The 21,753-nt window shown below is 47.0% G+C and overlaps 1 protein-coding gene across 2 annotated transcripts; it reads left to right on the top strand.

Moving 5' to 3' along the window:
* Positions 1 to 10,431: 10,431 nt before the first annotated feature.
* Positions 10,432 to 18,151, top strand: ARL11 (ADP ribosylation factor like GTPase 11). Of its 2 annotated transcripts, XR_008730822.1 has the most exons (2): positions 10,432 to 12,662; positions 15,554 to 18,151. XR_008730822.1 is itself a non-coding variant. In XM_027815868.2 (1 exon), the coding sequence occupies exon 1, from the start codon at positions 11,143 to 11,145 to the stop codon at positions 11,746 to 11,748; it is 606 nt and encodes a 201-aa protein (XP_027671669.1). In that variant the 5' UTR covers positions 10,432 to 11,142; the 3' UTR covers positions 11,749 to 13,057. The 2 variants fall into 2 exon arrangements, 1 of the variants encoding a protein (XP_027671669.1); XM_027815868.2 differs by lacking the exon at positions 15,554 to 18,151 and having other exon boundaries at positions 10,432 to 13,057.
* The last annotated feature ends 3,602 nt before the right edge of the window (positions 18,152 to 21,753 follow it).

Genomic DNA, 21,753 nt, shown 5'->3' with positions numbered 1-21,753 from the left:
AAAGCCGGGCGTCACGTGACGCCGAGCGGCGGGAAGGCCCCCGCCCGCTTGACCGTTCGCGCCCGGGCGTCACGTGGCCGGCGGTAGGCGGGCCTGCCAGCCTTTCCTCCCCGTCGATTGGGGGGTACGTGGGCACGTGACACACCCCGCCCGCCGGGCTTCTCTACTCACGCGTGGAGCCGCCACCGGGGCGGCCTTTGACACCGCCGTGAGGGGGGAGCGGGTGGTGCCGGGGGCCTGTCCGCAGGGCTCGCCCGCACCTCCTGGCCCTTCAGCTGCGGCTGCTTTTGCGGCGCAGCCCCAGCTGGCCCCCCGCAGGCATCGCCTTGGGTGCGCTCGGTGGTGCCCGGCGGGTTGCCCGGTCCCATCGCGCCGCGGGCCCGTGTGAGGCCTCGGGGCGGTGCTCCGTGGCTGGTTGGGCCCGGCCGGCGGCCCCGCGGGCTGCTTCTGCTCGGTGGGATCGCAGCAGGGCCGGGCCGCAGGGCACGGGCAGCGCTCCCCGCGGCGGCACCGCCGGATGGCACCTTTCTGCCCCCGTATCTTCATGGGCGTGAAGGCGAGGGGAGAATGAGGTGGGGCTGCGGCCAGCCCGGGCTTCCCGTCTTGTCCTGGGCGCGATCAAGCAGGATCTCGCTGGGCTGCGGCAAGATCTGTGCTTGTTATGCTTCAGGCTAGCGCCTGTAACATCTGCAACCAGTTGGATCTCTAGGGGTGGTGTTAACGGTCTTCTTGTGTCAGAAGACTTCTCTCCATTTAAAGGTTTTTAGCCAGTATGTAAGTACCTGCTAGAATTTAGCATTGACACAATCTTGTCTCTTTACAGTTGCCCGTGTCTATACCTTCAGATCAAGTAGGAGACAGACCTGTGGGGGAGGATCCAGGAAAAGGAAGATTGGAGACCAGCCCTCCCAAGAGAGCTCTTTTGTTACACGGCGTTATTACCAGGAAATGGCATCTGCTTTTCTTAAAATGTATTTATTTTCCTGACTGTGCAGGGGGTCAGAAAGCAGCTGGAGTCTGCAGTGAGTAGGGAGCTGATGGAGCTGAAATATAAAGCAAGTAGCGTAGAGCCCACTAGAAGCATCCATCTGTTTTGGGGGTGGTCAGTTTAGGGGAAAGCTGTTTAAAGAAGAAATTATAATTAAAGGGAAAAAAACAATTAATTGTCAGTACCCAGGAATCAAGTGTGGATTGGTTGCTCTGGGAGGGAATCGGTAATGCTGAAGTTGTTCTGCCCTGGAATATGTGGCAAGGAAAGCACAGCAGTAGGTCCAGGATAAAAAGATTTTTTTTTTTGTTCCCCTGCCAAGTTCCTGCTTACTGCACTGTTGAGTGACTTTAGCTGGCATAAGGAAGACATTGCTGAATAGGTTGTGCAAATTCTGGAGCAACCAAAAGAGAAGCATAAATAAGAAGATAGGTGGAAAAGTGTCAATCAGAGCCTCCATGGAAAGCCTTAAAAGAGCCAGAAAGGGAACATATACAACACTTATTTTCAGCTCGTGTTTATGGCTCTGCAGAGGAATTGTCAAGAGCAACTGCCTTTCCTGACGTTGCTAGAAAATGGTGCAAAGGTGGAGCTGTGTAAACAGAACTTTGATCCTATTGAGTACTGTAGAACTGAGCTGCTTTAGTTACAATATACAGAAATGCAGTTGTTTTAACAAGTACTGGAACACAAGCCCCCAGTCAGGATTTTTATTCACATAGATTTAAGTTTCTTGTTGTTAGTTTCACCAGGTAGTTTTTACTGTATGCAGTAAGTCCTTACATAGTAGTTGCAGGCAGTTTGTACTGTGTCTGAGCTTTACAATTAGCTGAAACAGCTAAAAGGGCTCTGTATGGAGGAGAAGTAATTTTATAATCTTGAAAATAACTAGTTTCAGTTCTTTTGCTTTCAGTTTGGCTTTTGTAAAAGCCAACAATAACAAAAAAACAACTTTCCCCCATTATTTTTTCTAGAAGGAAAAGGGATATGAAACCTTATATCCATCTTAAAGGTTATGACAGACTGAAAATGTTATGAAAGCATTACAAAGGCCAACCAGGCAAAACAATGATATTCAGAGACAAGTTTTATAGAAAAAAAGGAATTATTACTTAAGACAGTATAGGTAATGTGTGTAACGTTGCTGACTTTGGTGGATTAGCTTAGATGCTAATTCCTGTCTCTTACACTCATAGTTTCAGTTTACATCTCTTTCAATAACAGTAGCAGGTGACTATGAAGTGCTTTTCTCAAATGATCAAACTGGGAACATTTGAGATTTGAAAAGGACAATAGCTTGGCATGGAATTACACCCCCAACTCTAATGCAACCTGAATCAGCAGTTTCATTCCTAGGTATACATTGTTGAAACTAGAGATCACAAAGGTGCGTGTAGTCATAAATAAATCCAATTTTAGGAGAATTTGTAATTCTGTCAGTTGTAGATTGAAAAGTGTGTTCAGTATCTATAGCTCTGTAAGTGACCACGAACAGTGAAGAATCCTGATGGCAACTGTCAGTGACTTGTTGAAGGGTATTCTTCAAAGTGTTTCTCTCCTCCTCATGCAGCATTATTTTTTTCCATCAGTTGGGTAACTGTTTTCATTGAAACTGCAGAGCTGTAGGGTACGATGCCAGCTAAATCTGGTATGAAAACAATCTGGAGCTAAATGTCACCTGCTTGGAGCTGGCATCTTATTCCAGCTCTTCTGGAGTCCTCACAATCAGCTTTCTACGGATGTGAAAGAACAGGTACACAAAATATACGTACAGCTGCTGTTCAGCAAAACCCGTTTCAAAGTGATCCTGCTTCAAAAGTGTGCCAAAGGCCTGAGGGCCCTGAGTCCTCCCGAAGTCAAAACAGGAGCTCCGACATCTTCAGTTTCTGCTGGAGATAGCCTCTGCGTTGAGAAATGTGTAGGGTAACATTGACACTCTGTGGCCAGCCAGATAAAATGCAGCTTCTGAATTTGCACAGATTTTCTTTGCTTTCATCTGTTTTACCAGACAGAAAGGTAGTAAAGACCAGTTTGTAGCTTTCATTCTTGTTAATAATCTCCAGTATCTTTTCAATACATTTCCTTTATTGTTATAAAAATGTCCTAAACATGTAAGCTAAGGCAAAAACTAAAAACAAATAAAACCTTGCATCCAAAACCCCTGAATCTGAGGAGCACTGAGAACGAGGCTCCACTGTTGCTCTGGAACTTGGCAAGTAGTACAAAATGCATTTTCAGGTCTGTGCTTACACTGTCATTTTAATCACATTTCTTCCTGCGGGTCTGGAACGAGGGAATGAGTCCCCTTAAAGGGGGACTGGATTGGTATATTGCAAAGCAGGATTTCCTCCAGACTGATATGGAGGGTTGAGCTTTGTCAGCATACTTCCAAGCTGTGATTTTTGCTTCCCATAGAAGTAACGGGTATTTCCTATATTATGTATATATATATAATTATATATATAATTAGTAATATATAAATATATAATATTTATAATATTATATAATATATATAAATATAGTATATTTATATTATATTATATAATATATAAATATAGTAATAATTATATATATTACTTATATTACATATAGTGCAGGTAGGCAGTATGGTTAAACAGCATTAGCCTCTGTAGGGCTTCTTTTTGAGCAACTGAAGGAACAGTATAAAAAATAAATCCAAACCACTCCTTGCTTCATACCTTTTACATTCAACAGGTGGAGGAACAAATACTAGGATACATGAGAGGATGAGTAAAAGCCTTTTTTGGCACAGGTAGCACGGATACTTTTGTAAGTGTACCCATTTTTTCCTCTTTTTTTTCTTTTCAACTGGAAACATTAAGAATAACAGAAGAACTGAGATTAAAGCATTTCAAGATAGTCAGAGCTGTATTTTAACTAGTTTCTAAGGTGAAAATAGAATGTATGCAATATGTAGGGTAGATGAATATATGACCTAAACTGGGCTAGAGACCAACTGTAAGAGGAAGAGCTAATGAATAATCTCAGAAAAGGGAGCGATGGTGTTGGGATAGATAGGGAAACCAAAGAAGCTCGGTTTTGAATTGCTCTGAGGAGACAAAGCTGACATGTTAGGAGTCGAGGAGGAAGAGATCTGTGCATTTAAGACATAAGAAGATCCTGGAATGAGAATTTCAGTGGTATAGATGGAAGAGTAAAGAGCATTGCTAATTGATGTGGGAAAAACTAAAACTATTTGGGAGGCACTTGAATAAAGGAGTCTACAGAGAGGACCTGCATCCTGGTAAAATTCTAAACAGCTTTGAAAATTACGAATGCAGAGATTGGAGTACCAATATTTATAAGAAATATTCCATAATTGTATACAAAAATGCATGGTAGTTCAAATAGAAATCAAAGCAAGGTAAGTACTTTTCCTTCCCTCATCAGCTCTTGCAACACCTGCCAGGTAATAGCTGAGAACATAAAAGAAAAGTCTTTGCTCTGTGCCATATTTCTCCACATCTACCTCATTGTCAGGGTGCAACGAGGGCTCCCAACAGGGCGTCAGTGTAGGGTCTAGCAGCCAGGGCCTGTCCCACTGTCCCCAGCCAGGGAGCAGGCAGGATGGGGGGCATGCAGGGACAGCCCCAGCCCTGGGCATCAGGCACCTCCCTGAGAAAGGGGACAGGCTGAGACCCTCAGGGTTCTGACATCTTCTCAACAACTTTCTGTTTCAGCTGTATGAGGCATACAGGAATTGAACAACAGGGAAACGTTCACTAAACATCACAAAAAAAAAAAGCATCAAACCTTTTCCAGATACCCTGGAGTGTATACCATGTCCTTTCAGGAGGGCTGAGGACAAACAACACTATGCCATGGTTGACTTTCAGGCAGTGCTGGTGGGTCATGATGAGGAGAACACTGCTCACAGAAGTTCAAATGGAGACTGTTTGGACGCGTTCCGGGCACTCTGACATTTTCAGGAATGAGGACCAGCTTATTGTATCCATTCAACCTGCTGTGAACACTGAGCACAACCACAGAAGAAGCTGAGCTGTCGTGCCACTGAATTTAACACCAGCAGGAGGCTGTTGGAGACCATAGCCACATGTAGGGAAAGTTTGACTGAGATTTCCCATTCTGTATTCTTCAAATCCAAACCTGTGACATGGGGGGAAACGTGTTTGTTCTACAAGGCAGAGCTCAGAAGCAAGCTCAGACCTTAGCCACGGCCAGTTCAGTGCTCCTGGCCAAACACCTTTGGGCAACAGGTAGGCAACAGCTAGTCTGCCTCGCTGACAACAGGGTGCTCTGAAATGGAAAGCAAACACCCAGCCCCTTTCATGGTATCCAAACGTGTTGAGCAGGGACCTAGTGGTTGTCAGCCTTCAACACAGGGGTCGTAGCAGGCCAGGCAGGCGGGGACTAAGCAGAAACGAGGACCAAGCTTTCACCTTTGAAAACTGTGACATGGCATCAGTGAGGGCATAGCAGGTGACTTTTTGGGCTGTCCAACTAGAGTAACACACTCCTGGGCAGAGTTAGCTGTGATAAGGCAAGCACAAAGCCAATAGCATAATAGCAAATCCACTGCCAGTTATGCTACCAAAAAGCATTTTCCTTCGTCAAATGTTTGCCCCAAGAAGCAGGGGCAAAATGGAGACCACAGGTTGAGCTGAACTGTGGCAACAATGTCCTATTTCCAACCCCACCAGGAATGCCCTGCAGGCACCAGAGTGCTTGCTGGGCACCTGAAGGGCAGCATCTGCTGTGCATTTTGTTGTGTGAATTTTGTCACGCTGAACTTCTGGGAGTTGGTCAACAGCTTTGAGCAGTCATATGTTGCCAAGAGATGTCACCACAGGCAGGCTTTTCTAAGGCATGTCAAAGGCTGTGGCTGTTCTTGTGTAGCTTTCAGAGTAGGCTAAGCCAGCTTTCAAGCCTCCAGGGCTTTGTCTCAGAAGGAAGCTGCTTGCCTTCAGCTGCAGGCTTTCACAGCTATCCATTGACCCTGATGGGACAGGTAGCTCCCCAGGCACATGCCAAGCAAACCAGCATTGTCCGTTAGCAGGAGAGCACTGGGTGAGTTTTCTGTGGGCATGGGAATCAGGGCAGGGCAGAACAAGAGGAATGGACCAGGATGCAGAAAAGGGAAAGGCCAAATTTCTCTAAGCCTGAACCATCGCATTTGGCTTAGTTGTGGCTTTAGTTTGGGATCCTGGCTAGGTCAGATCCAGTGGTCCTCTGCAGGTGTACAAGAAGCTCTCACAGTTCAGACTTGAAAGAAGTCCCCTGCAAGATGACTGGCAGCAGGTAGACAGGTGGGCTCTCCAGGTCAACATCCACCTGTGTCCAGGGCCTCCTTCAGCTCCCAGCGAGCTTTCTCACCAGCTGCTAGTCTGCACATCCCCTCTGTCAGTGGTCCTTCCACGTGTGTGGATATAGTGTGTGATATAGTGAGGAGATCCTGCAGGAAACAATGGCAGGGCTGGCTGAGCGGTGGCTTTGGTGTCTTTCCTCAGAGACACAAGCAAGTCTGGGTGGTGAGGCCTGCTCTGCCTTTGCTGGGCTGAGATCTTCTTGTTGCTCCAAGCAAATGCTATTAGGACAAACACACGTGGTAAGGACTAAGATCTACTCCTGTTATTTCCTGGCTCTGCTGAGGGTTGTCTTCCCTGGAGCTGCCTTCCAAAAAGGTGACATGGGCTGGATCAGACCCCCACCTTGGCTCTTCCCACCACTGGACAGGGATGTGCCCTCTGGGGCATGGGGCATGCCTGTTGGAGGAGTGTGCTGGGGGGAAAGCACCTATCTCCTGAGCTCCACAGCATCACTTCTGAGGACACTGCCTAAGGACACAGTAAGGACCCCCCAGGGAGGCTGGTTAGAGCCGGTGAGGCCCTTTAGTGCCTTGACATTCATGCAGATATTGTGAATATTTTTGGGGTGATATTTGTGAGGTCATTTAGAAATGACCCTTATTATACTCTTACTATCTACAAAGAAATTCAGTTTTAGATGAAAACTATATAGGATGAAACATTGCTTATGGTCTTAGTGAAGATAATCCTTTGGTTTCAGCGACAAGGGGAGCTAAGCTTTCACATGCCTCTAATTACCTCTTTGATTGCAAAGGTTACTGCGCGTCTAATGGAAGAGACAGAGCAGCAGTGGCCGCGCAGTGCCTGTGAGGCCATTAATGGGAATTTTGCACTTACAAAAGGGAAGGATCAGTGCACAGTTTTCTTGGAAGTTTCTGCCTTGCATTAGAGTTACTTCTGGTGGTTTGGTACTGTGTAGTAAGGGGCATTGCCTTCTTGAGAAGCGCTTCTGATGGACTCAGCTCCACCTTTGCTGCATAATTAACACCGATTTCCAGTGAATTGGTTAGAATTAGACCTACCTACTTCAGAGCTCACCCTCTTTTGGCATATGGCATCACAGGCATGAAGACTACCTTGACAGCCATGCTAAGAGCATTGTGGTCTAACCCTGAAATGAGGTGGTCTCCTTAGGGAACTATCAACTATTGGCTTGTTCTCCAAAGCCTGTGTCTCATGTCGTACTGCAGGTCATAGAATCACAGGATCATAGAATGATTTGGGTTGGAAGAGACCTTTCAAGATCATCTAGTTCAACCCCCCTGCCATGTACAAGGACATTTTTCACTAGATCAGGCTGCTCAAAGCCCTGTCTAACCTGACCCTGAACATTTCCAATGATGGGGCATCCACAACTACTCTGGGCAACCTGTGCCAGGGTCTCCCCACTCTCATCATAAAAAATGTCTTCCTTATGCCCAATACAAACTTCTTACAGTTTTAAAGTCTCTTTACCCCTCCTGTCTGCACCCCATGAAGTGAGGGCAGAGCGCTTTGACAGTGGATATAGTTACTGGGACAAAATTCCAGTTACTGGAATTTTTAGGGCATGGGGAGGAGGGAGGGTTCTCTCCTATAGTACTGGTCTTGATTATTGCTTTTTGTGATGAATGTCTAAGAAATAGGGAAATGCATGCCTAACAAACAGCAGACAAATAAATTGAAATTTATGAAATTATAAACAGAATTTGTGACCATTGGCTTTGCTCCTGTGAATTCAGAGACATGAAGCACAAGGCAAGAAAATTTGTTCTGCCCATGGGAGATGTAGCTGGGGTAGGAGCTGTCCTGGTCTCTGAACATGATTTATGAATTATTTAGTGTATTGGCCTTTCTGTTCCAGCAATAGGCTCACTCAGAGCTCATCTCATCTGCTTTTACTTTCTTTTCTTTCATTCTTTCTTAAACAGACTTGCAATTGCTCCTATGTATTATTTATTGGAAATACTATTCTTTTATAACACAGCTGTGAGTGGAACAGACTCTATGTAGGCAGTTTGCACCCCATATTTGGAATAATTGGCAGAAAGAAAGAAAATAGGCTGCAGCTATGAGTATGAGAATGTACAAAGAAGAAAATACAGAGTTGCCTCTGTTTGCCCATGAATTAGTCTGTTCTGTGCCATAGAAAACCTGAAAGCAATCTTCAATAAAACTGTACCCTAGTTATATTATTTATTTTGGCATTATTTCTTCTTTTTCTTTTTCTTTTCTTTTTTTACAGAAGCAGCCTACTTCTGTAACATGTTAGAGATCAATGCGATAAAGATTCCATCACATCATATTTCAAATACTCAATTATTCATCAGATTGTAGAATCTCCACCCCTGCTTCCTGTATCTATATTTTAGTTTACTTAAAATAAATTACAGTTCTATGAATGTCTGGTCAGATAAAACAGATATGTACCACAACCACCTATCAAGCTTACCAATGATACCAAACTGAGTGGGGAAGTGGACACTTTGGAAGGGAGAGCCACCCTGCAGGAAGACCTGGATAGGCAGGAAGAATGGGATGAAAAGAACATTATGAAGTTCAACAAAGTCAAATGTTAGGTCTTGCTTCTGGGAAGACAACCCAGGAGTGCAGCACAGGCTGGGATCTACCTGGCTGTGGAGCAGCTCTGTAGAAAGGAACCTGCAGGTCCTGGTGGACCAGCTTAATATGTGTGAACGGTGTGCTGCTGCACCAAAGAAAGCCAAGAGGATGCTGGGTTTCATCAACAAGGGCATCACCAGCAGAGATAAAAAAAGTCATTATCCCACTCTACTCAGCGCTTGTCAGGCCAAACCTGGAATACTGCGTTCAGTTTTGGTCCCCACTATACAAAAAAGTTGTGGGCAGGCCGAGGAGGGTCCAGAGAAGGGTCACAAGGATGATCAAAGGACTGGGAAGCCTGCCATATGAGGAAAGGCTGAGAGGACTGGGTTTGTTCAGCCTTGAGAAAAGAAGGTTTATCACCGTGTTCCAGTATTTGAAGGGTGGCTACACAGAAGATGGAGGCTCCCTTTTTACACGGAGTCACATGGAAAAGACGAGGGGTAATGGGTACGAGTTACTCCAGGGGAGATTCCGATTGGGCACAAGAGGAAAATTTTTCACAATGAGGACAATCAGCCATTGGAATAATCTCCCCAGGGAAGCGGTGGATTCCTCAACACTGGACACTTAAGATTCAGCCGCACAGGGTGCTGGGCCATATTGTCTAGTCTGTGCTTTTGCCAGGAAAGGTTGGAGCAGATGATCTTTCAGGTCCCTTCCAACCTGGTGTTCTGTGATTCTGTGAACATGTCTTACACATCCACAAGCTGCACAAAGCTCATGGAGGCTTTTGATGCCAACCAGCTCTCCGAGTTCACTATAAGAGAGACATGTATCACAGAAATATCTTGCAAAACACGGTTGGTAGGACACCTTGCAATTCCATGCCACCTGTCTGGGCTGGACTACTTGTTTTGTTTTGTTTCTCATTCATCTTTCTTTAAAAGATGGAAAACTGACACATCTTGCCCCCAGAGAAAGAAATATGCCTCTTGTCGGCCACCAGCGACCTGGTTGCCAATCAGACAGTCCATTCCATGTGCTGTGCTGAACTCCTTTCCCAACAACGGTGGCTTGTGACACAGAGCTGTCATGTGGAGATCATTGCTGGAAAAAACACATCTCCCGCAGATGTGTGGAAGTCCCCTGCAGTCCCAGGGAAGCGCAGATGAATCACATTTCCTTCTCAAATAAATGTGGCTGGAGAGCAGCTCTGTGTTAATGCCACGATGTGAGATCTACAGCCACTTTCAGTTCTGCACACCTCTGAGCATCCTTTTAGGAGTGAAACCCAACCAAACAAAAAGGTACATACCGGCTTTGCTGGAGCTCTGCCTGGCTGCCATCATCTGCTCTTGCACAAGTGACTCTGGGAGCTGTTTCAACAGCACATTTTTGCCTCCGGCATGTAAAGTTCAAGTGGTGCTGTCCTGTTAAACATTTTTCCCTTCTTTCAAGGGACTTTTTTACCCCCTCAGCCACAGATGACTGGCTTTGCTTCACTTATGAAAGTAAAAATGTAGCAAACACCTTGATGTAAAGAATTTTGTAGATTTTCACCCCCAGGGAAGGTGAAATACAACTAGTCATATTTCAGAGAAATTAAGAAAGCATGCTCATGTGCATTTTTTAAATTGCTGTCATTACCGTCTGTGCAACAGGTAGCAAAAGCTGATGCTACAGAGATTGGGTTTGAGCTTTTTAACATAAGACTGGCAGAAAAAATGTCAGTTGTCTTGTTGCTCATGTTTAAATCCACACCCTTGAGCTGTGATTCAGCAAATTCCCAGAGTAAACCCTGGTCTGAAACCCAGGTTCCTCCTTGTCCTGCCCTGCCGGGGGTGGATTTCCCCTAGAGAAGCCAATGAACAAAAGCTCATTTATGTCTGTACATGGTGAGGAGGAAACTTGCTCCACCATCTCCCCACCTCTTCCTGTGAAACATTGTGCTCTCTTTTGCACTGATCACTTCGGGTCACAAATGAAAACAGAACTGAGCAGCAGCAGCAGAGATGGAGTATAGAAATTGTTTTGAACGGCGCTCCCTGGCTCTGCTCCACATCTCATAAATAATAGCTCTCACCTCATTTTAGCTACGAAGTGAAGCAAAAGCCAGCTGCCTGTGTCTTTCTTCACCAAACCTAAGATTCTCTCTCGGAGAAGCAGGACTGAGCACACTGTTATTAGCTGACTTTATTGAGGCGATACGTTTTCTTTCCTTTGGGCTGCGATTTTTTTGCCACAGTTGCAGGAGCGTCTTGAATGGGGAAGCTGATCTCCAAAGGCCAGCGCAAAAGAGATGCTCGAGTTGTCATGCTGGGGCTTGACTTTGCTGGCAAATCAACCCTTCTGTACAAACTCAAGAGTGGCCGGGCTGTGGAGACCTGCCCGACGGTGGGCTTCAACGTGGAGTCCCTGCAAACACCCTGTCATGTATCCTTCACGCTCTGGGACGTTGGTGGACAAGGCAGCCTGCGGGCAAGCTGGCCTCACTACCTGGAGGACACCAGTACTCTAATCTTCGTGCTCGACAGCACAGACACAGCCCGGCTGCCCGAAGCGATGGCAGCACTGGAGGAAGCCCTGAGCCACCCCAGCATGGCTGGCATCCCCGTCCTCCTCCTGGCCAACAAGCAGGAGGTGCCAGGAGCGCTGGCTCCTGCCGAGCTGGGGGAGAGGCTGCGGCAGGGGCGGCTGGCAGGGCGCCGCTGGGTGCTCCAGGGCTGCAGTGCCTACACTGGCCAAGGCCTGAAGGAAGCCCTGGCCATCTTGGGAGAGCTGCTACGCGGTCTGAAGCAGAGCTCCCCATCCCAAGAGCAGCCCCTTGCAGGGCCGGCAGGGAGGAGGCAAGGTCCAGAGCAAACCTGATCCTCAAGTGGACCCTTCCCACTCATCGCTGCCAACAGGTTTGTCACAGAGGATCCCAGCCTCCAGGTTCCCCCTAAAATGAGCAGACCTGGCATGTGCTGCGAAACACTCAGCTGCTCACCACTGAAACCCACCACAAAGACCTCCAAGCAAAACTCCCATCGCGGAGCGTTTTTTGGCCCCATCTCTTGGACTCTCATCACCAGCTGCAGCTTGTCCTGCTGTCACCAGCTCTGCTCATCCATTTTGTGCATGTTCAGTGCTTCAGCAGGGATGCTTTTTGCCAGGGCAATATAAATTATAAGAGAGATGTGCCCAAGGGACAGAAGAAGTTTTCTTTCTGCAGCTCCCAGCCCAGATGCAGCTTTCCTGATGGCGTGGTCCCCAGGGGGATGTTTGAATGTGCCTCCTGCCGCTTTTCTCTCAGCTCGAATCATACGTTCATCCACTGGAAAAGCAGGCAGCCACTAAAAGGAATGGCTGAACAGGAGCAGCGTAAGCGCAGGGCTTGAAATGGCCAACAGCTAATTGGTTTTATTGCAGCATCTATGGGTATAAACTTCAAGTCATGGAAACAAGCCAGGATTCGATGGCATAATGCGGTTTGAGGATGTGTATGTATTAATTCCCACATTTCTGGTTTTGGGTCTTTCCTTTCCATTTGTTTTTTTTATCAAATACTGATTTCATGAAAATGGTACCTCATTTTCCTTGGAATATATTTAAATATAAAGAAAACAAACCTAATTTCCAGGAAGCTTGGAAATGCATCTGCATGGCCAGTCAACCTCTGAATATCCTTATGGTGGCCTGAACAGCCAAGACAAAGCCCCGACTCTCAGACTTTTTGAAACTGGATGAGACGACTCTACAGGCAATGTTTGGTACCTATGGGCGCCTATGGGCACAGGCAGGTTGGTAATGAAAGGGCTTTCCATGCTCAGCTGCATCTGGAGCAGCTGAAATGCCGCTGGCAGCTCACAACGGGGCCGTGTCCCTTGTGGCACTGACGGTCTTTGCCCAATCCTGCTCAACCTACCATTAGACCTGTGTTTGCATGAGGGCTCCCTGAACCCAAAATTCTGTTATTCAGGGTTAAAATTAAGACATTTCATAGTGGTTTCTACTTTATTATGAAATGAATGAAAGTGGTGGGCTAACAGGAGAGAAAGGACACAAGTTTTTCAGGCAGCAGAAGTCAGTTGCTTTCAAGGAAGAAGAAACACCAAGGAGAAATACATGGCAAAATCCTTTTCTGTTCATACCAGAGCATTTTACAGTTGTTAAGGAATAAATCATCCAGCTGTTACTGGTGCTGTTATTAGACTCATTTCATAGAAGGCAGCAGCTGGAATAGAGAGCTTAAATGATCATGAAGAAACAGAATCTGACATTTGAGGAAGGTCTTAATAAAAGAAATCCTTCCCCATGGAAAAAGTCACATTTTTTTTTAGCTGTGTTAATGTAGAAGAACTATTACTGCTATAAAATAGTTCTCCAGTGTTGATCCGGCCTAAGTGATCATGGTTATGAGTATACTTAAACAGCGCTGAATCATATAATTAATGGCACGACAAATTTACGTGCATGGTAAGGAGGACAAAAATCCTGTCTTTAAATCTTTGCAGTTAACATAAGCAGGCTGATCTGCCTTTGACTTGTTGTAAGTGGTCATCATTTGCTTACAACACACAAGTCTGTGATGCATGTTTCAGGTATCTGACTGCCAGAGCTGGGCCAAGCATTTCTTGTGAGACAACACAAGTGCTAATGCCTAGACAGACAGGAACGAACTCAGGTCATCTGTACAACCCAGTTGCCAGTACATGAAAGAGCCACGTCTCAGGGACCCCTCTGGCCATTTTGAACAGCTGTCCTAGAGGCACAATGCAAAAGGCTCTGTGTTGCGCTGCCAGGCCAAAAAAACTCTCCTTACTGAGTCTTCTGGTGTTTCAGTCTTGTGTCTCACATGGTACGAAGCAGAGTATTGTACATTAAGGTGGGGGATCAGGAATAGTTTAAACTCAACACAGACTGAAGGGTTGTCCTGATGATGTTTTACTCATAATTGGCTCTTGATGCATGCATTTGGCTCTACATGGTTGTCTGCTGGTGGTTAAAAAAGGCACTGAAGCCTTCCCATCCCCCTGTGAGTAGTTTTTAAGCCCTTTAAAGAGAAAAAAATAGGCTCCTCTGGCAGCAAATAGAGGCAACTGCCAGACTTCGGTAGATACCACCAATTAAAAATTAAAATAGCAAGGTAAGAGGGCGGGAAGAAAGGGTCGTTTGTGGCAGCGGGAACCCTGGATTCCTGAAACTGATGAAGCAACATCCCAGTTGCTGCAAGTGTTCTCACTTCCCTTGAAGCAGTAATTTGGCAAAATACCCCAGTCTCCCAGGGCATCATGTGATTTACCATCCTTGTTTTCTGGAACAAGGCTTTGCTAGACACTTGGTCACATTGCTCAGCTCATTTATGCCATTGTTAGAGACTGTCAAAACAATGATGGGTCATAAAATATGAAACAGCAACACAGAGTTTACTTCTAATTATTTTCTCTTCTCTCCTGCGTTGGAAAGGGTGATAAACAAGTCAATCTAATGAGCCCTGCACTGCTCTTATCTAATGCCTGCAGGATGCTCACCCAACAGCACTTAAATGCTCCAGTGTCAAAACTCCTGCCTGGTTCAGAGGGAGCAACATGGAGGGTTGCAGGAAGAAGCCAGCTCAAGGCGGGGAAGTTTGTTACCTCTTTTTCTTGGTAATTCTGCAGAAAAGCCTCGGCCACACAGAGTGGTATTAAGGTCTTAAACATCTGTGCTTATGGACTCCAGCCAGGACGGCACCCTCAAACTTGGCAGTTTCCATCTTCCTGGGTGTGTGATAGATGTCACAGCCTCTGTGCTGATTTCTAAAATAACACTGCTTCTCTCTTAGTTGCAGGCAAAAGAAAAATCCTTAGGACACTTCCTTGTTTCAGGTTCCTCAGAAATTTAAAGTAGTCTTTGAGTTATTGGCCTCAGAGCCCACGCTGGTTGCTCAAGATCCCTTTTTAGCAGCTTTTCTGCATGCTGAGTCCATCCACTTGCTATCCCTGGTGCTGGCTGTCTCAAATCCAAAAGGAGAAGTTTGGAACAGCAGGATGTTTCTTTTTATTTCCTTTTTGGTTTTGTGTCCCGTGTCCCCCCACCCACCCCCACCCCCCTCCCCACCCCCACCCCCCAGTAAGAAGCATTTACTTGGCTCTCTTTAGAAAGGAAAAGGATTGCTTGGGAATGGTTTTGCTGCTGTTTTTCCCCACCACCACCCTTCTTCTTACAGCTTGCGTCCTACCTCTAGACTCTGCTAGTAGCTTCCTACAGCTTTATCAGCTCTTTTTAACTGGCCTGGTCAGTATTTAGTTGTTTATGTGGTCTGCTTTTCCATGGTCTTGAATCTGAATCTATGAGCTAAATGTATTGGCAAAAGTGGCCGACTCAGAGGATAGCAAAGTTTGGAAAGGACATCTAGTCCAAAACCCTGCTGAAATCAGGTTGCTCAAAGCCTTGTGCAGTAGTTTTGAACGTTTCCAAGGATGGAGGTTCAACAGCCCAACACCTTTAGAGGCACTCTGGTATATATTAACATTTACAGCAATGTAACTGGAATCCATAATTGTGCATTATTCTTCCCAGTCACCACTCCACTGAGAAGAGCCATACTGGTAAGAATCTGCCCTTGCTTGGAGCTGTCAGAGCAGCCTTCTTGGCCAGGGCCATCAACTCCTCCAGCCCCGTGACCTCCCATCCCTTCTCTCCTTGGCAGGGATCACTGCAGTGGGAGCTGCCTCCAGGTCCTGCTGACTCTTTCGACGGCACCAAGACACTTCAGTTATCTTTCACACCATTTATGAGAGGACATAGCTAATTACTCATTGATTTATTAACCTTTCTGTGGGAATGATTTTTAAAGCAGCTTCAACAAACCCTTTTCATTACTATGAACGCAGCACAGATTTATTTTTTAATTCCTGAAAAGAAGGGTTTCATCCACCTGCAGAGAGAAAGAAAGCAGCGAGCTGGTAAAAAACACAAGCAATGGTAAAACCATTGCAGGAAGGATGATTCACCTTTCCACCAGTCTCTTCACAACTTCCATAGCTCAGTCCATGACACAAAATGCTTTCTACTCGTGCATTAGCTGATTTCTGCTCTAGGCACCATTTCTTTGTTTTCAGATGGACCTACATGCTGCAGTTACTGATGGGGCTTCTCTGACGAATTTCGCCATGGTCTTGCTGAAGGGCCGGAGATCAGAGGGGAACCACATGGTCCCAGGGCTGCAGGCGAGGGCAGGAACGGTTGCCAATGAACTATTTAAAGAGGGGACGGGCAACCACGGGGTGCATGAGAGGGAGCTGTGAGACCGGCTGTGGCGCAGGGAGAGGAGTGTTAGGGCAGTAGCCAGAGACCTGGGAAACACCTGGAGGAAGAAAGGTCAATAGGAATTTTTTAAAATCCAAGAAGAGCTTTCTTTTTAAATACAACATGAAAAAGAAAAAGTTGCAAAAAACCCCTTTTGTTAGGAAACGGGCTGTATAATGCAGTGGAATGTCTTAATCGGTGCTTTAATGCACCTAACAGCTGTAAATTAATTTCCTCCTCTTAAAAAAACTCTGAAATACCACCTATAAAGATTCATCACATGTAACCCTCCAAGAAAAAAACAAGAAGCAAAACCACGTGTGACACCACCTCTCAAAAAAACTAATACTGTTGCCAAATTGTATTAAACACCAGCCATGCAATTATGACTGAGACAAATGATAAACTACAGTTCAAGGCGTTGCAGCCTTCAAAGGGTTAATTAACTGGCCTTCATCTAAACGTTCCAATACTTGACTGTTTCATGATGCATTTGCTTGAGCCACAGCCCTGAGCTTGCCATCTGGGTATCATTAACAATACCAGGTGAAGGCTGGTGTTCGGGTTAGGATCTCAGCGATGCATCCATGGCTGGGAACATATCACACCCCCCCACCTCATACTTCACACAATGGGATTTGTATAAAATTCATGCAGAGAGGGGAAAAAAAAACCCCAACGATAAATTAGCCAACTGCTATGAAAGGCAATACCAACCTGGATGCAGCAAGCGCGTCCCCCTCTGCCCATGCCCCTGCCTGCCTCTCTGCGGCCGGACCAGAAGCATAAACCTCTGCTCCAACCCAGTCCGACACCCGTCACCTCCAAAGCTCTAGTGCTTTACATCAATCCGGCACCATCAACATCTTGGCCGCTAATTGCCATGAGAAACAATCTCCTGAAGCTAATAAAGTCTTCTTAAATTCTCCCTTAGGTCTCAGATTTTTATTAATTTTTTTTTGGCCTGTGCTGGCTAACCACATTCGGATGTGGCAATGAGGTTTTAGGTTTTTTTCAACAGACCACAACCACTCACACAAACAAAAAACCTGCTTGGTGATGGGCGGCTCTGCAGTGACGCTCTGCTTTGCCTGGGGTGTAGGAGCAGTATTTGCTTTTTAACCACACCACGGCGCGGCCGGGAAGCCGCTGGTTTCTGCAGTGCAAGGACAAACTCAGCACGGGCCCACGTGAAGTTTGATAATGGAGGGGAAGGACTTTGGAAAAAGCAAACAGAAGATTTCCTTGGGAAGAAAACTCCCAGCTGAGAGCAGATCTGCGGCTGTCATTTCCCAGGGGCATACATTCAGGCCAGGGCTTGTTCTGCTCATAAAGACACACAATTAGGCCTCATTATTTTCTGGCTTTTGACAGCACTTAACAGTAGCCATTTTCTTTGATAATAGCATAAATGAAGACCAAGGCTAAAAGTCCATCCCCCAACGCAGGCAGTATTTCCAAAGACATGAGGTTTGGGTCAGAGCTGGAGCAGGAGGCCGGCACCACACCAGCTGTAAGGTATCTGCTCAGCATGCCTCAGGGTTGAGCTTCCACAAGGATGGAGAAGTAGCTTCCCCCTGTTCCTGGGGGGAAGGTCAATACGGAGGCAAAATATGAGAGACCATTCCTGAGGATGACCCATTTCTGCAAGATGTGATGGACCTGTCACCAGCAAAGCAAGGCAAGCTCAGCAAGGAGGAGCAGATTTTGGGCTGCAATCACGGGAAAGTGGTCCCAAGCCTCCAGAGCTGTCCTGGGAGGGATGAGGACAAAATCTACTGTGCCCCTGAGAAAAAGCAGCTCTTCAAAGGCAGTGGGCAGGAACGATCAGGAGGGTGGGTGACATGTTCTGGTGGAGGTGGCTGCAGGCAACCCCAGGGCTTCAGATGATGTGGGCACCGTGGCCTGGCAGGAAGGCATTGGTTCAGCCCCTTGGTTCCCCCTGGGCTTTCTCCCTTAGAGAGACCTTTATTCTCCCCTCTTTTCTCCCTGGGAAGAAGCACTTGTGACTTACTTCAATCAGATGCCACTCTGTCGTCAATAAGGAAAACGGCCTCAATATTCCTGTTGTTCTTTTCTGCACCCTGTCTTCATCCCATATAAGAAAATTGCTCACGTTGCTATCTGTCCCCCCAGCACCACCAGCACAGGTAACAAATAACCGTGTTGTTCCTTCCCCTTTGCACAGCTGAAGACCCCATTAGCCACCTCCACCGCTGCATGGGAGCTCGCCTGCCACTGCTGACAGCACTAACGCAAGAAAACCGCAGGAGAACGGTCAGTTCCGTAGAGTGTTAACTTACGGGAAAGATCAGGGCCTCAGCCAGAGGGAGAAGCTGAAAATGCCACAGACTGGCTTGGGGAAGGCTGTGCCTTACTGTGTCCTTAGGGCTGGCCCTGGCTCACCCTGCTTTTGCCTGTCACTTTGATCTTGTCACCAGCAGGCAGGTGGTCCCCCAGCTGCCCGGTTCGGTTCGTGGCCACTGACGCGCCATCCATGCAGGAGCATCTCACGGTCTCTGCCATCCATCCGATGGGAGATGCATCCTAATTAAATTATTTTAGTCTCATTTTGATGCTGGAACTTAAGCGAGCTTCATGCCATTTTCTTGAAGGTGAGGTGCCCCACGAAAGAAAATAGGCACAAGGAAAGAGCTTTTGAGAACATGCAGTGAATTTTGAGGCTGCATGTTATACCCCTGATGCTAGTACAAGTACTGCACTAAAAGTCACGTCAACCTTTTAAAAAGGAAGAAAGATAGAGTAGCAATGTAAATAACACATCTGTTAAAAAAAAAACAAAACCAAAACAAACTCAAAATAAACCCCCAAACCCTGAAAACCAGGGACAGTGCAGGAAATCTCAGCTGCAAAACAAAAGCTACATCCAAACCAGGCTGCCTCATTAAAGTTATCAACTATAGAATCAAAAAAATTAAGAAATTGGAGTCAGACTGTTTTTGTCATGCCCTGCCTGGATTTTGGCTTATTTATACCTAGATCGGGCCACAGCATTCTGTATTCCCAGCACTGCGCATCTCTGTATTCAGTGACTGAACCCAGCACATTCAGTCCCAGGGAATAAGCCGCAGCCGATACCTCAGTACACACTCCGCACTGTGGCTTCAGGACAAAGATCCTCCCAGAAGCAGAAACTATCAGTGCTCCATAAAAAATTTCATTTTAATTTTTAACTGTTTAGAAGCAGCGAAATAAAACTAATTTTTAAAAGCTACAGCAATTTTTCTAGGAGACTTTGTCATTCTAGCTTTGGTGATGTGCAGGTGATGCTCACCTGAGTCAGTTGCAGGAATGGCTGGTGGGAATCTCGCCATGCCTTCACGCTGGTTTAGCACTTGGTGGAGCACAGCCCCGGCTGGCTCTGTGTAAGGAGAACCCCTTTTTTGTTCTGTATGAGCTGGAAGCAAAAGAACGTGGTTTTCCCCTGCTGTCCTGTCCAAGCTGCTCAGTGGCAGCATCCTGCCTAACACCTGCTCTCAGCTGGGCAAATGCCCTCAGCAAACAGGAGGGACTGGGTACAAGGTGCTCTTGAGCCAAGGGACCCCTTTGAGGAGCAAACTTCCAGAAAACCTTGATGACACCGAGATTCCCACACTGCCGGAATTGTTGCAGAAGCGTGCGTTGGCCTGTCCACAGCCCTAGCCAAAACACCGTGCCAACAACTGCTGCTGCTCAGGATGAAATGCATTTGATCTGCGACGGAGCTAAAGGAGATCTCATGAAGCCTGGCAGAGGGAGTCAGATGAAAGGAATAAAAAAAGCAAGTGGGCAGCACAGGGGTGTCCTGATTGCGGGTGGCAGGGAGGGGTGCAGGTGGGTGCTGCAGCAGCTGGCAAACCCTTCCTGCCCTAACAGCTGCCCTGGTGGGCACAGACCCCCCTCCTGCTACCTTGCTGTGCCACAGCCCGCACTGACACCACACCTGAGTGGGACTTGTGGGAGCCTGCAAGAGAGGAGCAGCCCTGGGAAGCACCTGCTTCAAGAGGGGAAAAATTCAAGCTGCTTTTGCAGGAGAGATATGAAATGCAGGAGCCGAAAAAAGGGGACCTCTCCATCCAACATGCCCTGCGTGTTCGGAGGGGTCGAGCCTCCAGGCAACCACCCTGCAAGCCTCTGAAGCAGCTGGCCTGCCTGGCTGCTGCGCTACAGGCCAGACGTGTCTGTCCCATGTCCCCCTGCTTCCTACAAGGCCGCACAAAACTGCCCTCCACTGAGGGCTGGGGAATGAGCGGCTGGGATTATGCCCGCCAGGGTGGCCGGGAGGTAGGGGGAAGCAGGGGCTGGGCTCTGCTGCAACCGAGCAAAGCTCCTGCCTGGGAGGTGGGTTTCAGCCTGCAGACTGATGTTCCCCTGAGCACTCCAAGCCATTTTAGCAAATCTGGGCATTGCTCTGTGGGCCAAAGGCATGACTGTAATACGTGTGACAGGTCAATGATAAACAGGGGAGAGATCCCTCCCAAATTACATCATCTTTCTGTACTGCAGCCAGGCCACAACTGCCGGTTCTCTGCCCAGCTTGTACAGTCAGGCCACAGACTGGAGGAGTCACTGGCCTCCTCTCCCATCACACCAAGGAAACACAACTCCTGGTACCCACCAGGCAAGGGGGGACACCAAGAAGCTATGGCCATGCCCAGGTCTGCTAGTCGCTCCCCTGCTCCCTCCCCTGGGACTTCACCGACTTGTCCTTAAACAGGGGGGAAGACAAAGGTGGTGTATTTCTCTGGTGACTCTCACCCTATCCATAGCAGATTTTCTAGCATCCCATCTAGACTCCTTTGCTGACAGCATTTCTTGTCTCATTCCTGGTGGGCATGGGGACCAATCTATTCTTTTCAGCTTTGCAGCTGCCTTTCGTATGTTTAAAATGTTAAGCCTGCACTCAGCATTTTCTTCTGACATTATACGTTACATATAGATAAATATTTACATATTATGCACACTTATTACATACATATACACATTATACACACATAGATATTATACATTCATATCCATATGCATTACAAAGGCTTTAAACCCTGAGTTTAGGTAGAACATGAGGTATAGGCTAGGACATGGTTCTTGTTGGAGTTTGCTCCAACCTCTTCACCCAGCTGACGGGAAAAATGTTTTCCAGCAGAGCTGGTGGTGCTGGAAAGCTGGAGATACACTCCAGAAGCAGCGTTGATAATCACAGTGATCCCTACAGAGCTGGAGGGAAGCTGTTGCACCCTGAGGTAGACCTCTGGACTCTTTAGAAGGTGGCAGGTCTTTGGTGCTGGGGCGATGCACTGCACCGTACAGCGTTCGAGGCCAAGGACTTCATTGGTAAGTGTCCCAAGCTGCTGTTGTCCCGCAGGGAAGTGCCTATTACAAAGCCGCAAGCTAACAGAACAGGCAGTGTCTCAAACATGTATGGAGATGCCACTAGGAGGCTTCCCCTGGTGAGGAGCCCCATGAGAAGCTCCAGACCTCACCTGTGACCCTCAAACCCAAAGCTCAACTGTACGAAGCAACTGTACAAAGCTTCGCAAAATGCTTTCTTCACCTCCCTTCTGCTGGGAACACGAGAAACAAAATGAAACCTACTCAAAGTAC

This window comes from Falco cherrug, chromosome 2, assembly GCF_023634085.1.
Source record: "Falco cherrug isolate bFalChe1 chromosome 2, bFalChe1.pri, whole genome shotgun sequence".
NCBI lineage: Eukaryota > Metazoa > Chordata > Aves > Falconiformes > Falconidae > Falco > Falco cherrug.
This window is presented reverse-complemented; position numbering and strand designations above follow the sequence as displayed.